The sequence below is a fragment of the Ptychodera flava genome (genome assembly GCF_041260155.1).
Source record: "Ptychodera flava strain L36383 chromosome 3 unlocalized genomic scaffold, AS_Pfla_20210202 Scaffold_26__1_contigs__length_13983176_pilon, whole genome shotgun sequence".
NCBI classification, from domain to species: Eukaryota; Metazoa; Hemichordata; class Enteropneusta; family Ptychoderidae; genus Ptychodera; species Ptychodera flava.
In genome coordinates, this window is record NW_027248280.1 from 3,978,962 (window position 1) to 3,994,664 (window position 15,703).

The window sequence follows — 15,703 nt, forward strand, 5'->3', positions numbered from 1 at the left end:
AGTCACAGTGCCGAAGTGATATTTCAAATCGGCCTTTCTCCGTGGGACATCCTCGCAAAATGTGAATGGGTCTATAGCCGTCACCATTGTGGACTGGTGAAAGGATGAGGATCTAGTGTCATCAGATGCAGTATTTTATGTGAATTTAAAATGATACCATCAAAAATGCTTCAAAATTTATAGTTGCCATGCTGTGCACGTGGTCACGGTTTGCTTTATCATAGTCACGTGACGATCGAACTCTGTCTAACCAAGTCGTCACTTTGATGTGCTGTTTCAAAGTCGTGTCAAATATTGACATCGATCACAACACTTGAATAAAACCACAATTAAACTGTATATCACATTATTATTTATGCAACATTGGTGCACAAGTGCAATGAAATGGCGCGGAAGTCCGATACAGTAGAAAAATCACCGGATTGTGTTTATATAACACGGTTTGAAATAGAAGGGGAAAACGTCATGCCTTATTAGAAATTCATTTTAATTATGAATGGAACAAAAACAATGTACTATAAGAGTAAACAAAGGAGAACAAAAAACATTTTGTATGAGTCGCTATAGCTTGGTTAGACTTGGTTAGACAGAGTTCGGGCCAGCAACAGCTTGTGCCATACATATACGTGAATACACTCAGTCTCACCGCGGCTCGGGTCCAGCAGTCAACGCGACAGACTCACCAATAAACTCCCTTCCTATACCTTCTTGATAACTCCTTCTCCCGAAATTCAATTACGTCAGTTAAATCCTTTGGCGAAGATTAAAATTCAAACAGTTGCTTGGCAGCATTATTTGTGGATTTTAGTATATTCGATTATTAATATTCTGTGATAAATTCGTCCAGTTCTGCAGGTGACACTGAGATTTACGGCTCGGTTGACGAGCGGGCACTTGTAGTAGCAGACGACAGTGAAAGCCATGGCTTTTAACAACTTACAAAATGGAAAGTACCACGACCATCGTTGTCAAAATAAGATACTTTCTTCATATGCTTATTGTGTAATTATCAGATTTCGGAATTATAATTTTCCTCTTCGCGACAAAACCGTGTAACCCTCCATTAGAAAAATGTGTCGACCGTATTACCCTGCTTCTGACGTCAGGAGTAGGGAATACGGAAATCCTGTAAAGTCGTATTACCATTGTGTCACACTTGGAGAATAACATGGTCTGTGTGTGCCATAAGGACAATATGCTATTTTGGCGACTGTAAGGGTTACATTTGAGCATACAACCCGAGAAAGTTTTCTGAAGCGTCTATGTGTCGAGGTACAATTCCCCTTTTATGTAACTCTTTCTGTTTTCTCATTCTTCAATTGTCTAATAATCTAAACAGATTGACCAACTAAACGGAAAAATCAACTATTTAACTACTTCGGTTATTTTTGAGTGCAAGACTGCAAGTCAAAACGATTGAATGGTCGTTCAGTGTTAATGTGTGTATGTAGTGCACGATTGAGCGATGGTGCGATCGGTCGCAATTTGTGTGAAATACTCATGAAAGGAGGAGTCATGGGGTTCGAATAAAAGTGGAAGAAATCAAATACTATATTTGAAAAATCAAATTAAACTTTCTATTAAAGATATCAACGATCGAAGGCTACATGTACATAGAGCCAAAGTTTCGCCATATTACGTAGTGTAGTCAGCAGCGGCCATCTTGCATGATGTTATGAATATTAATAAGTTGGTAAGAGAGCTTCGCGTGTGGGAAATGTTCGCGTTTTGTTTGTGGTCGCAAAAGTCGGGAAAATATCCCGCACGCAAAAATATTCCGGTTTACAGTATATGATAAATAAGAAAATAAATATCTAAACAACAATAACCTTAACAGACTTATCTAATTAACCTAAACTCAGCCATACTCAGCATTAACGTCATAAGTGAATCATTTGATGAATAGTAGAAATTCACAAATAAGTAAGTGAAACACTGAGAAGAATTTCAAGGTTTTACCCTTTCCATAGTAAGATACTAAAATCACTGACTAACATTATGTTGAGAACCCGGCTAAATACTGCATGTCTCAACATTCTTTTGGGAGTAGAATAAGAATTTGCAATCGATATACAAAATAAAAAAATGAAAATATCATCAAAAATGAGCATTACTAGCCCTTAAACATTCACAGTATTGTGTATATTTACTATTAAGGATGGCTTTAGCGATGCGCAACGGTTCGTGTGGTGCATGGATAGGCTAAAATGGTGCTTTAAACGGAAAATTGTTATTTTTACTCTCTATGGCAGCTGTATTCAAGATTTCGTGCAAATCTGTCTCAAATGTATTTTTACAGAGAAATGTCAGTAAATATTATTTATATGAAGTATTCGCAACAAAAGGGAACATTAATTAAGTGTGGAATTCTTGGAAAAGTTTGGGAGGCCTTTATGTGTGGGAAAACATATATCTTTGTACCCACCAGCCCTTCCTTTTCCAGTGACTTGGCATCCGATGAGATGACTTCAGCTTTAATGCAGGAATTCAACGACATCATTTCTCTTGAAATGAATGATAAATTCTCCGTAGCTATTACCATAACAACCGTAATTGTCACAGTTGAATGCGCCTTCAAGTGTATCTTATTGTTACAGGTCACCGCCAATGTATGATTTACCAATAAATAGCACTACATTAAAACTGAGCACAGTCGGACTGGAACAGTCTGACATGATTCACCGTAACCATGGTAACAATGCATCGGTGACGTCATTTTAAATGAAAAAAACCCAAACCATACATTATATGTTATTGTGGCAACATTTTGCCTTAAAACCTATATAAGACTGAATGAACTTTTTGCTATTTTGAAGCGAACTGGACAAGCTAGGGCAAGTAGGGTTTTTTTATATCTCCATGCGTGTTTTTGAGTACATAACGCAAAACTCTACAAAGAGGAAGATGAATGGTGAAGTATCGACCGCCATGAACACGGTAACTTTGGAAACAAAAGTAACGCGCAGTTTGCTCTTTTTTCTCTGACAATTGAAAATTGAAAATTGAAATTCAGTAAATGATGTGAAGTTAGATGATCTTAATAAATGACCATTCATCTGACAATGTCCTACCTCCTAATCCTTCCTAATATTTAAGCTTCCATTTACTTATTGAGATGCTCGATTATATCCCCAAGATTTGATTATATGGTAGCTACAGTAATGACATTTCTAAAAGTAACCAGCAACGTTGATCACTATATATCTTCAGACATTATATCGGGGATCCATTAAGATCGAGACAGTACTGCAAAGCCATAAACAATTTCTAATTTGAATAAAGTGAAAACGCTGACTGCAAGAAGAGACAAATGCCTCTATATGGCATTTGATTACGACCACAAACCCAATTTATACTCTAGATTATTGTGTCATCCATCGGTTCTCGATCGCGCTAAATGTTGACAACTTAACAGAAAAAAATAATAAAAAACTAAAAAGTTGCATATTTAAATATACAAAGTTAAGTCAATTTCGAGTTTCGTCGTTAACCAGGTCTAAACAAAAACATTCAGCAGGAAGTAAGCAACTCTCAGCAGAGAAATTTGAGTGCCCGTTTTGTATTTCATAAACAGATTTGAAGCTTGATTGGAAAACAATTGCTTTTGCACCGCGTTATATTGAAAATAAAACAACGCGAACTCGAGCCTTGTTCAAGTCCAATTACGATTATTACGTTATTATAACATTAATAATCAGACAGTTGCTAAATATAACTGAGGACAGGTTTTAGTCCCGTAAAAATATAACTCCTCAACGTCACTTACAATTTTTATCTTGTTCTCTGTGCATGAAGATAACTCATGTTGACCTTTACAAACACCATGCGCTAACTGTATACTGTATTTGCCCAGTATACAATGTAGCAGACTACGTGTTTCAGCCGAAACGTCTGCCTCGTGTAACAGATGTGTAACAGTCCTGTAGTTTATGCGGTCGCGCAACTCAGTCATCGGCCTATCTTGTTTCTTAATTGCTTTTTTGCTTGATTGTTTCTTAATTGCATCACTTGATGAACTGCATGTCCTGGTTTTTCATTTGCCTTCATTGGCGTGCCCCCTGAAACCTTGAATTTTCACAGTGGGTTTCCCAAACACAAAAACAACACTTAATTAAAAAATGATTTACGTTATCGTCAAATTAAAAATTGATTTACCAGCTCCGTGGCCTTGCCTCAATTTCATATCCCTCGATGCGTATGTATGTATGTATATATGTATGTATGTATGTATGTATGTATGTATGTATGTATGTATGTATGTATGTATGTATGTATGTATGTATGTATGTATGTATGTATGTATGTATGTATGTATGTATGTATGTATGTATGTATGTATGTATGTATGTATGTATGTATGTATGTATGTATGTATGTATGTATGTATGTATGTATGTATGTATGTATGTATGTATGTGTATGTATGTATGTATGTATATGTATGTATATATGTATGTATTATGTATCTATGTATCTATGTATCTATGTATCAATCTATCTATCTATCTTTCTATCTATCTATCTATCTGTATGTGGGTATAAAATGTTTGCAATGTGTACATCTCTCTATATATGCAAACCTATACGTTTCTAATACGTCGTGTATGCTGGTTGTAAGATTACTAGACTCGCCACAGTCGCTGTGCCTTGTTTTGTGCGCGCCGCGATGGGTCTGCATTCGAAGGCTGTGCAGCTGTGAGCACGCGCTGCAAGACACAGCGACTGTCCGTTCTTGCAAGGATATGAATATTCATAAGGGTAGTGACGTCAAAAGAAACACCTATCTAACTGGGCGGAGAGAATATATACTAGTAGCTGGTAGACCTATATACGCTGTATGTTTTTATTTTTCATTTTTAATTTTATTTGGCTATGGTACTTGTCATTTTTGTTTTGATTAACGGATGTGTGGAGTTCTATCAAGTACCCGGATCAGGCAGAAATCCGACCGGTCGCTTGCAAGAACGTCCAGACCCTGGATTCGCGTCGCGTCTCTGAAGGGCGCGCGCGTGTTCCAACAGGGAAGAACGCGAATCGCAGGGTCTCTGCCAGACTATAAGATTACGTACGATGCAATATTTATGACTTGACTAAACCTCTAAGCCAGTATTCTTGCAAAACTGTGATCATTAAATGTTCTCAATTCAGCGGATACAACTGGAATAATTGGTTGAGTATTCGAGGACGGTCCGATCACCTTATTATCATGTTATTACACAAAGTACTGAATAGCGTTGATCGCGATTTCGGGTTTGTTACTAAATATAGCTGCACGCGCGCGACTTTCGGACAAATAAGCTGAAATTCGGACGAATTTTGTCGTTGTATGCGCGGCTGTTGTTGCAGCTTGTAGTCTCAGTCATCAATTCATACGAATAAGTGTGACGCTACATGGCCATTCTAACACTCGCAGGTTTTATTTTCGTCGTTTATGCGGAAAATGCGGACAAACGTTTATTTATGCATATTAATGAGAGAGAACAGTGACGTCATTTGCGATCAGCGCTATTGACCATCGCTAGATTTTTAAGTTTAGTTGATACTGATTAAAGATTGATCCATCATGATGCAAAAGTAAAATAACCAGACCTACTCTCTATCTATTTTACTCCTTACCCTGAACTTTCCAACAGAGCGAGCGAATTTTCAATTTCTTATTTTCTGGCAGTAACATTGGGCGAAATGAATGGAAACACAGATGAAAAGAAATGCTGTGTTTATAACGACAAGTGTTCAAATTTGTTGCCTTAAATCATAAGTACTCTGCGATCGAGAAAATCAAGATCGACATAGCTTTCCCTTAAGATTACACAATCCATTCTCTTCGACGATGTCATTAGCTTGGAAGGCTACGCAAGAACCAGGCTCTCGTAGTCCTCGAACAACTGTTTTTCGGAAACTCTATAAAATGGACAACTCCGTGATGAATCGCTGATTGGGCGGGGTGATGTCTCAAGAAGAGACGATTATGACGTTGACGTGATCATATATCCCTCCGCCGCGATGAAATAGATACCATGCTCTGGTTCGATAATAGAGAGGTACAGTCACACGTATTTTCGCTTACGTCTGACCGCAGCATACGGGGGTGGCGTACGCGTATCCGTGCTACCGTGTGGATTTTCGGTTTGATATTGCGTTCCTATACTTTTTCTCGGAAACGTGCGAAAAACGTGCGTGTAATTTGTACGAAGAAGTACCTTTTTTACCTTGTGACTATTCTTAAACCTGATATCACCCTTGAATTAAATTGCACATTTTTCTTTTATACACCTACGATGAAGTTTCATAGAAAAGGTCTTTGTGAAGGTGTCAGATAAAAAGTAGGGTGAGACTGCAACATTTTGTTGAACTTCATGACGGGAAATCCTGCCGAATACTTCTTGTACCCGTGCAAGGGTTACAAAATATCTGAATATCAAAGACGTTTGCTAAGTTACAATTACGCTTTACGAGATTGCTTGCATGAATTAACGGAAAACATCAGCAAAATCCAAAAAAGAGTGTAATTATGACTACGCAAGAAATGTCACTTGCCGTTCCAAAACTTCTTTGCCACAGGTATCACGTGACAAAGACGTTACGCGTACTGATGGAATGTAATAACGTGTAACTAAACCTCCAAGATTTTTACTTCATCCCTTGAAGACAAAACCGACAGAGTCAATGTCCATTTGAGAACTTGACATCAAAACTTGTTCAGTAACCAGATTCCAGAAACAAAAAGAAAATGACAACAACAACAGGGTCGTCGTTACTCGCAACCACTGCCCAGTGATGTATATGTAAGTTGTTTGCAGCGAGCGTTTATTGTCTACATTGTCCTCCTTAAAAAAGAATACTTCCTCAGGTTGTTTAATAATTTAAGCTCAATGGGAACACGCGGGGAAACTCGTATGATAAACCATCCACTACACCATGTGCAGCGTTGTGTGACTTTGGAAACCGACCTCTGACTTCATAATTTAAAGGTCAGTGCTTTAGAGCTTGCAAGATGAGAAATGCCATAGTCCATCACTTGTTCGATATTTTGCAATTGCCTGCAGCACGAGAGTTTGGCATTTAAAGCATGAGAATGTCTCACAACGTAACACGCTCCGTCTATTTCATCCATGAACTATTTCGTTCCCTCTACCTTCATGAGGAATTAAAACACGAACATGTTTCATAAATTTCCACGCTGAAGTAAAGATGCCACTCTTGATAAAAACACTGAGAGTGTGAAGTCCTTAAGATTTTCGAATTCTTTGTTTAACCACAGTCGTTACTGATTTAGCATTGAAACTGATGTAGACTGCTCGCTTGATGGTTGGGCAAGTCGTAAGAAGTTAACAGCATTACATGAACATCCATCTGTAATAAAAAAATCTCATTGGTCAAAAGTCGATAGTGTGTTATTTTATGGATCTGATCTTTGGAGGTCTTACAGTTTTACAACCAGCAATGTCAATAATTTCGATAATTGAATTGAAGCCGTGTACAGGATAGATTTTGGATGTCCTTTCCAAGCTTATACTTTCAGATCAATGTTTTGCCATTCATGGTATATAAAACAGTAACCATTTGGCAGACATTGGTAGAATAAGAATCGTGGACAATTTCAAATGAATTTGAGTTATATAATTTAAAGTAAATCATATATTATATTATATCAAGCCACCATGCGCTACTCTGATTTGACGATAGCTTATTCTATCGACACTAAAATACAGTTTTAAAAGTTCTGAAACGGGTCCCAAACCAGTATAGAGAGTTCAAGCGGAAACCAATATGGGGGGCATATATCTTGTAGGGAAATTAGGGGGTAATAAATACACACAATTAATAAATGGTTTGTTTCATAATTAATATTTTGCAAGTACAGGCGTACACTGACATTTTTCATCCTCGTTTTAACAATGCCTCACTGTACTTTTGGCATTTTGCCATACTGGCACTGTCACTTTTTGTCGTCTGCTTCACTGACATCAACAATGGCCGAATACGAAAAATTGTTATTTTTTTGCTTTGAAATCTTGATCCATTTTCTGTGTCTGAAGCAGGTCTTTTTTATCAAGTTAGTTTTCGCGTTGAAATGGGAATAAAATGCAATATTAGGGAACATAATGTGTGCCTTGTCGTTGAATACTGTGTGCGTGTGTTGTCACTATAATCCCAACCTATAAAAATGCTCGGTCTAGAGATTGGTAGAATGAAAATCGAATAACATTTCGAATGATTTCCGACATTCGATCTCTCAGACGTCCGCGTTCTGCATTTGGGGGGGGGGGGACCCTTAAAATGACGAGAATACCCCAATAAGACGACAGAGTCAGAAAAGTGGATATAACATTGGCTTGTGCTCTATGTCGCAAATTGCACCGAAATCCCATGTATACCCGCCTGCTGCGGGGGTTATTGCTTAAGTACAGTACAAGTTAGTCATTGTAAATCCCTAAACGCAAATGAGGGATATTACAAAAATTACAAAAATAGGTAAAGAGGGCACACCATAAGATCTGCGGGCATATAGTGTTATAATTTACGTATAAATTGCAATTTCACTTTCTCTGGATATCACATCAGTCCGATAAACAATTACATGACAGTTCAGTAATGCAATAATATTGTTATAATTCATTCATGACCTGGTTTAAAGTCACATATTCATGTTTCACTCTTTCGAAAAAAAGAGGAGATGACATTTCTAGATGCAGACGACAGGGAGTCGCAGCCTGTATGGTCGTAAAAGATTTCACCTAAAATAGCAAATGGAAGGTTTTGTAACCTCTATTTTCAATGTGGATTACGCGATTTTTGCCATTCCCTCGTTTAATATAAATTGTAGTTTTTATTACACAACCTTAAATCAAGACTTAAGGGAAGCTTCTTGATACATGCAAATTTCACTGTAATACAACGATGTAGTATTCCATGCCTTTATGGTAAGTTGTCAACGTTTAATGCATCCCGTGTGTAATCCATGCAGCAGTATTTCTGATGTTTTATGTGATTGTGTTATATGTGCCAAACGTGTGTTGTATCCCAGCCGTGTACAGTGCTCATGACAAATCGCAAATTCACGTTTCGTCACTGTGTCACCCATCTTTTAAAAGATTTGGATTTGGCTGGTTGGTTTCGTACAGTGTTTCATTTAGCAAACGATAAATGCTGAAGGTTTGGGCTTAATAATTTACGACCAATTTTCAAAAAGACTCGGCAGATTTAATCTAAAAAGACTCTCATGACTTTAACTCTCTCTCTCTCTCTCTCTCTCTCTCTCTCTCTCTCTCTCTCTCTCTCTCTCTCTCTCTCTCTCTCTCTCTTTCTCTCTCTCTCTCTCTCTCTCTCTCTCTCTCTCTCTCTCTCTCTCTCTCTCTCTCTCTCTCTCTGCATCTTCTTTTCATTCTGGCATGATAATGAACTATCAAACCTGCTATTTAGTATGCTGACAATAAATAATGCAAAATCTTTAAATTATAAAATATCTTTATACCATATTTTCAGTTTCATGGCAAAGGCTTATCTGTACCCTGAATAATAGAGCACGCGGAGATGAGGAAAAATGCGAAGCCATCATTGTTGTTGATGAAACGGAAACGGTTGTTGAGTTCAATTACCTGCATAAAAACCGTTTATCGCTCACTGAATATCTGTCCGTTGCTTGAACAATACGACAATACACCATATTAATTTTTTGAAGGATAGAAAGTATCTATGAATGTGTCCTATGAAAGGTCAGTTTTTAAGTGTTAAAGTATTAAACGAAATCAGCAAAGCTTGTCACTCTCCATTTTAAGTTCACATTCAATTTATCTCTTTTTATTACCTTTAGGTAATACATTTATGTATTAGATATCACATTATACAGACGATTGCACTAAGATAGTTTTATTTGGAATTCTTTGAGCAGTATTTGAAAATTTAGGTGAAGGACAGTCATTGGTGTGGTCTGTACTTGATCCCGAGAGATTCCTCTTTCAAGTAATATATATATATATATATATATGGGCCGCCGCAAGCGAAAAGGGCCCTTATGCAAGGTTACGTCATTTTCAGTAATTTGCATTTGAATAAGTGACGTTCACTGTGCGCTTTCACATGCAAATATTGTCGCCCACACTGACGGGGAAAATTGAAATATCGTCTCCTATCTCGCGTTTTCGGGAACAAAAAGCATGAAATTTAGTACATCGTGAAAAAACACAACATGCTTATGTCATTTGTTCTTAAAATTTGATTTTTTAGCCGAAAAAACTTGGCATTTACGTTCTAGCATATTTTGTTCCCGCCACTTTGCTTACGTTTTTACACGTGACCTCCGTGCTAATGAGGTCAGGGGTACCGAGCGAGAAGTTTTGATGACACTGCGTGTTGCGTAATTGTTAGCGGTTGTGAATCATGGCTTTTTCAGCACCTATTGATCCGCAGTTTAATCAAGAACTGAGAACTCTCCTTGAAGAAAGGCAAGAGGAGTTGTTTGAAACCTTCAGTCCTCCGGAGTCGAGAGCGAATTCTCAGGGTTCAACTGAAAACGTCAGCGAAGATTGCATTCGTCACGATGCTAACGACGATGAAGACGACAGTGATGAAGACGAGCCGCTAACAGAAGCAGATCCGACCGAATTAGCCAGACTTTACTCTCAAACTCATCCAGAGATGGTTCACGAAGACGATCACCGTGAAGATGATGATGATGACCTGGACAAATCATCGGTGGAAGCTGTCTTTCGGACTGGCTGCGGTTGTAAGCATCAGTGCTACACTAACTTTTCTGTGGACAGGGTGTGGGAATATCGTTTAAACATGTCCGAATTCCAGAAAGACCAACTCGATGTTCTCGTCTTAGCAAAGCTAGAGCAGTGTGAAGTACAGGGTGAACCAATCCGAGGTGGTAAACGTGAGCGACAGTTCTTTGACTACGTTTTTGATGGTCATCGTACCTGTGAAAAAGTTTGGCGTTATATCCACAACTTAGGTGAGTGATTTTTGCATGCGATTTTTTTCTGATGTACGTCACATTCTGTGCGAGCATAAGTTCAAAAAATATTGATTGATGTATGTAAATCAGATTGTTGAAATTAATTTGATAGAGATAACACAATACTAGAAAGCAACACATCGTGACAATCAGGAGAATTCCAATAAAAAACTAATCAATATTGGGGAATATTCCTCAGTCCTTTGTGCAGATTATCAAGGGTTAATGAAACAAACTCATGGGTCGCAGAAGCCATGAAATTAGGTAATTCCATACCTCTCCGGGCCTATAATTATAAATGCATGGTTATAAACTTCATCTTATTTCCAACACTTGTCCCTTATTGGTAACGATGGGCGTTGTTGGGGATTTTGTTAATGGGAATATTGTGTAGCTTTTTAGTACTATCTGCCATGCATATATCTTTTTTAGTTTTATTGAAAAAAAAACCCCGGCAGCTTATTCAGTATTTGCAATAAATGTACATTCTAATGAAACTTTCATTTAAGACCTTTATTATAGCGTGTTTTTGCCATATTTCATATCACATTATGACATAATGTGATATTTTAATTGTATCTCTTTTAATATTCTAGGTGAAAAGAGGTTTAAGAATCTAAAGGCCCACTACAAAACCCATGGTGTGGTACCCAGAGATCATGGTCGTCGAGGAAAAAGGCCAGTCAATGCCTATTCATTTGAAGTGAGTACTCAATTTCAGTCAGAAATGGTGGTCCATTTGATTTCTTGGGGTTGAGGGTGTTGGATTTTTGAACAAAAATGTTATCCTGTTACAATTACAGGAAAAAATGTTCGTGCAGGCTTTGCAGATAAAGCTTCAAAATAACCTTTAAAAATTTGCTGCCTAAGTTGGTGAAAAATGTTACCATGCCCATTTCCTACGCCCCTCAAAATCAAATGGGTCACTCCTTATATAGTTCTTGTAATCATTTAACCCATTCACCCCTTTTCCCTGTGTGGAGGTACAGTTTAACAAAAAATGGGCTGGACCAAACCATGGTAGTGAAAGGGTCTAATGTCTATTTGTATCAGCTATTGTACAAACAACTAGTTAACATGGTTCTAATAAAAAATTCCCTGTTACAGAGATGTGAGCAACACAGCTGGTACTGGGGTGTGCTCTTTTAGCCACAGGGAACCCAGACATCTTGTTGTTGTTGTTGTTGTTGTTGTTGTTTGTATTGTTGTTTATGTTTATTAGTCTTGTTGTTGACCAATAAAATTCAACGAACATAACTTGTGATGTTGTTAATGTTTCAAACGTAACGTAGATGTCATAAGAAACACTACAAGGACACTATCATTTCTTGGCCTGATACAACTCTCTGCTAACGTACACTCTCTTCATGTACGTTAGCAGAGAGTTGTATCAGGCCAAGAAATGTAGTGTTTCTCATGACATCTACGTTACGTTTGAGCATTAACAACAACACAACAGTTATGTTTGTTGAATTTTATTGGTCAACAACAACAAAACGACTAATAAACATAAACAACAATAAAACAACAACAACCAGATGTCTGTGTTCCCTATGTTTTACCTAGCATAAGGCTGCTGGCACATCCTCAGTAGTACTCTAGGCTGTGAGCATCCTAGTACTAAGTTTCTGAAGGTCACCTGTGTAAGTTGGTAAATTCCTATCAATTTCCCTTGCAATGTTCCCATTTTCCTAGGGAAACACTGAGGAACTTTGATCAGTGCCTTTGTTGTCTTCCTTAATCTCCCTATATTTCCTTTCTGTATGGACTGAGAAGTCTGTATGGAGATTTGATATACCGGTGAGCAAAACACAGCAGGGGCTGGTCAATGAAAACACTGATCAAAGTTCCTAAACATTTTCCTAGGAATATCAGAACATTGCCAACAATATTAATAGGAATATGAAATTTTGTATGAGCTCTAAGCTTTCATTAGGCTGTATTTTGAGTTTTGGTGTAAGTCATGGATTATTGGCAAAATCATATACTTACATTGTTTTAAACTAATTTTGAACCTCGACATGTTGCTGATACTTGTATGTTTGTACTGCTAAAACCACAAGCTGGCTTGTTTTATGAAGAATTAGGTCTAAACCAAATCTTTGTGAAGGGTAGCTTAACATATGGTCGTTTTAATCCATTTTAATGATTAAACCTTGTTTTATTTTTCCCATACAGGTAGTGCAAGATGTTGTTAAATTTCTGTTGAGGTATGCAGATGACAATGGTCTACCAATGCCAGCTGCTCCTCATGGTAGAGATGGACGGCCTCCGGTTTATCTGCCATCTTGTGACACCAAGGCTGATGTGTACAAGAAGTACGTGAATGCCTGCAAGGTTTGTCAGCCAGCAAAGCAGTCTGTGGGGGAGACAACTTTCAGAAATATCTGGAAGTTGTGTGTACCTCATATCCAGCGAATGGAACCACGCACAGATGTATGCGCCAAATGTGAACACTTTCGAAATGAAATTCAGTTTGCAACAACAGAAGAAGACAAACTCAACTCTAGTATTGCTTTTTCAGGACACATTTTGAAGGCACAAAAGGAAAGAGAATTTCTGAACTCATGCATTAAAAGGGCACAGGGTGAAGTTACAGACATTACAGTTCAACCTCCATGTAGTCCTTGCTCACTTGATTTACACAATGTTCATTATACATTTGATTTTGCACAGAGTTTTTTGTTACCTCATCAGTCTCGTCAAGTTAGTCCACTTTATTTTCTTAATCCACTTCGTGTTAATTGCTTTGGTGTATGTAATGATAGTCTTCAATCTCAAATGAATTATTTGTTTGATGAGTCTCAGACCATTGGCATTGATAACAGGAAGTGCCATGGTGCTAATAATGTAGTCAGCATGCTTCATAATTATTTTCATGAGCATGGATTGGGTGAAAAAGGTTGTCATTGTCATGCTGATAACTGTGCGGGTCAGAATAAAAACAAAACTGTTATCCATTATTTTTGTTACCGTACAAGCACTGGGTTACATGATGAAATTAATTATCATTTTCTTGAACCAGGTCACACGAAGTGTATTTGTGATGCCTGCTTCGGTAAGATACGGCAGGTGTATCGTAGAAGCGATGTTGACACAGTTTCACAGTTGGCAGACATTGTGTCAAAAAGTTCACGACGTGAACAAGGTGAAGTGTTATGGTAGTCAGAATTCTGCACGTAATTTTCAATGGTTTCAATGGGATACTTTTTTTTCTACATTTCTCAAACCTTTAAAGGGAATTCGTTATTATCATCATTTTAGATTCACCAAGGATGATCCTGGTGCTGTTTATGTCAGAAAGATTGTTACTGATGATGAACTCCGTGTCAATCTTGTCAAACGCAATGTAACATGGCCTCCATCACACAGATGAAACCCTCTCATTGCCACCTGGTGGTTTAAGTTTAGCCAGATGGAGTGAGTTAAATAAGGATATCATTCCTTTTGTCAGACAGCCATATAGACATGTATTTTGTCCTGAAGAGTAAATAATGGAAAGTTGCATTGGATACTCTTGCACTTGTATTTTCATGAAAATAGTTACATAATGATGTAAATATTCTGTATACAGCAAATATTTCTCAAAAAAGTGATGTAAACAATGAGATGATGCAGTGAATGTATACATGTATATAGCAATCCTAGTGTTTAACATGATGAGAATTCTGACACTGCAGGTTACCACGGCAACAGTTATGTTTTTGATGTCATCATGTGAGTGTCATTTTCTAAACAAACAGGACATCCTACGTTGTGTAGTACAAGAAGGTGTTATTGCCTGTGGTGTTCAATAAAATCTATTTTTAATTTAAATGGCATCATTTTGTATGCTTCCCACCCCTGTAATATAATGGAATGACCGACCCTACTTGTGAGAGAATGTGTTATGAAGTCCAAACCTGTAACCAACAAAAATCTTTCATGTTATTGAAAAGAGATACAATGTTTTAACTTTTCAAATCTTTTCATTGAAAGCAGAAAACCATCGAAAATGCGTTTCTTGATCTGTAAGGTCAAAGGTCACATGCCACATTCAATGGGCTGTAAATGGCATTTCAAAGTGTGGGTTCACAATATGGAGCACATGTATGAGAAGAGCAGCACAAGAACTATCAAAAAACAACAAAAAATAAAAATCGTCAAATCCTTGCATAAGGGCCCTTTTCGCTTGCGGCGGCCCAAATATATATATATATATATATATATATATATATATATATATATATATATATATATATATATATATATATATATATATATATATATATATATATAAACAGATTACTTCAAGTACAAAGTAATGAAATCTATTACTTAAGTTTCATGCATCTTGCAATCCTCAGATATCGGATCTCGTGTATGCGTGAAACTCGAGTAATAGGTACCAAACATACTTGATGTGTTCTCATATTTATTGTGATATTGCTCTGCATCCCTGCATCGAGCGCTTTACCCCTCTGAGAAGATACAAACAATTTTTGATATGTATATATATATATATATATATATATATATATATATATATATATATATATATATATATATATATATATATATATATATATATATATATATATCCGCATAAAACATCTAACGACCTTTTAAGGTATCTTGTGACGACAATCAGAGAATATATAAGGTGAATCTTCATCCCTTAGCTTCCCAACGCTTCGACTCGTGATTGACGTCTTCGTCGACAAAGACAGGAGACGCTGCGATTGCATCTGAAGAAGGATTCTG

General features: G+C 37.3%; 1 protein-coding gene across 1 annotated transcript; it reads left to right on the plus strand.

The window, feature by feature from the left end:
• Positions 1-9,990: 9,990 nt before the first annotated feature.
• On the plus strand, positions 9,991-14,125 carry LOC139125737 (uncharacterized). The gene is made up of 3 exons (XM_070691834.1): positions 9,991-10,957; positions 11,557-11,663; positions 13,139-14,125. The coding sequence occupies exons 1-3, from the start codon at positions 10,381-10,383 to the stop codon at positions 14,123-14,125; spliced, it is 1,671 nt and encodes a 556-aa protein (XP_070547935.1). The 5' UTR covers positions 9,991-10,380.
• The last annotated feature ends 1,578 nt before the right edge of the window (positions 14,126-15,703 follow it).

Coding starts and splice junctions, on each gene's coding strand:
- LOC139125737 (XM_070691834.1), top strand. CDS start 10,381: ATGGCTTTTTCAGCACCTATTGATCCGCAGTTTAATCAAGAACTGAGA. Junction 10,958..11,556: donor GCGTTATATCCACAACTTAG/GTGAGTGATTTT, acceptor TTAATATTCTAG/GTGAAAAGAGGTTTAAGAAT. Junction 11,664..13,138: donor TCAATGCCTATTCATTTGAA/GTGAGTACTCAA, acceptor TTTCCCATACAG/GTAGTGCAAGATGTTGTTAA.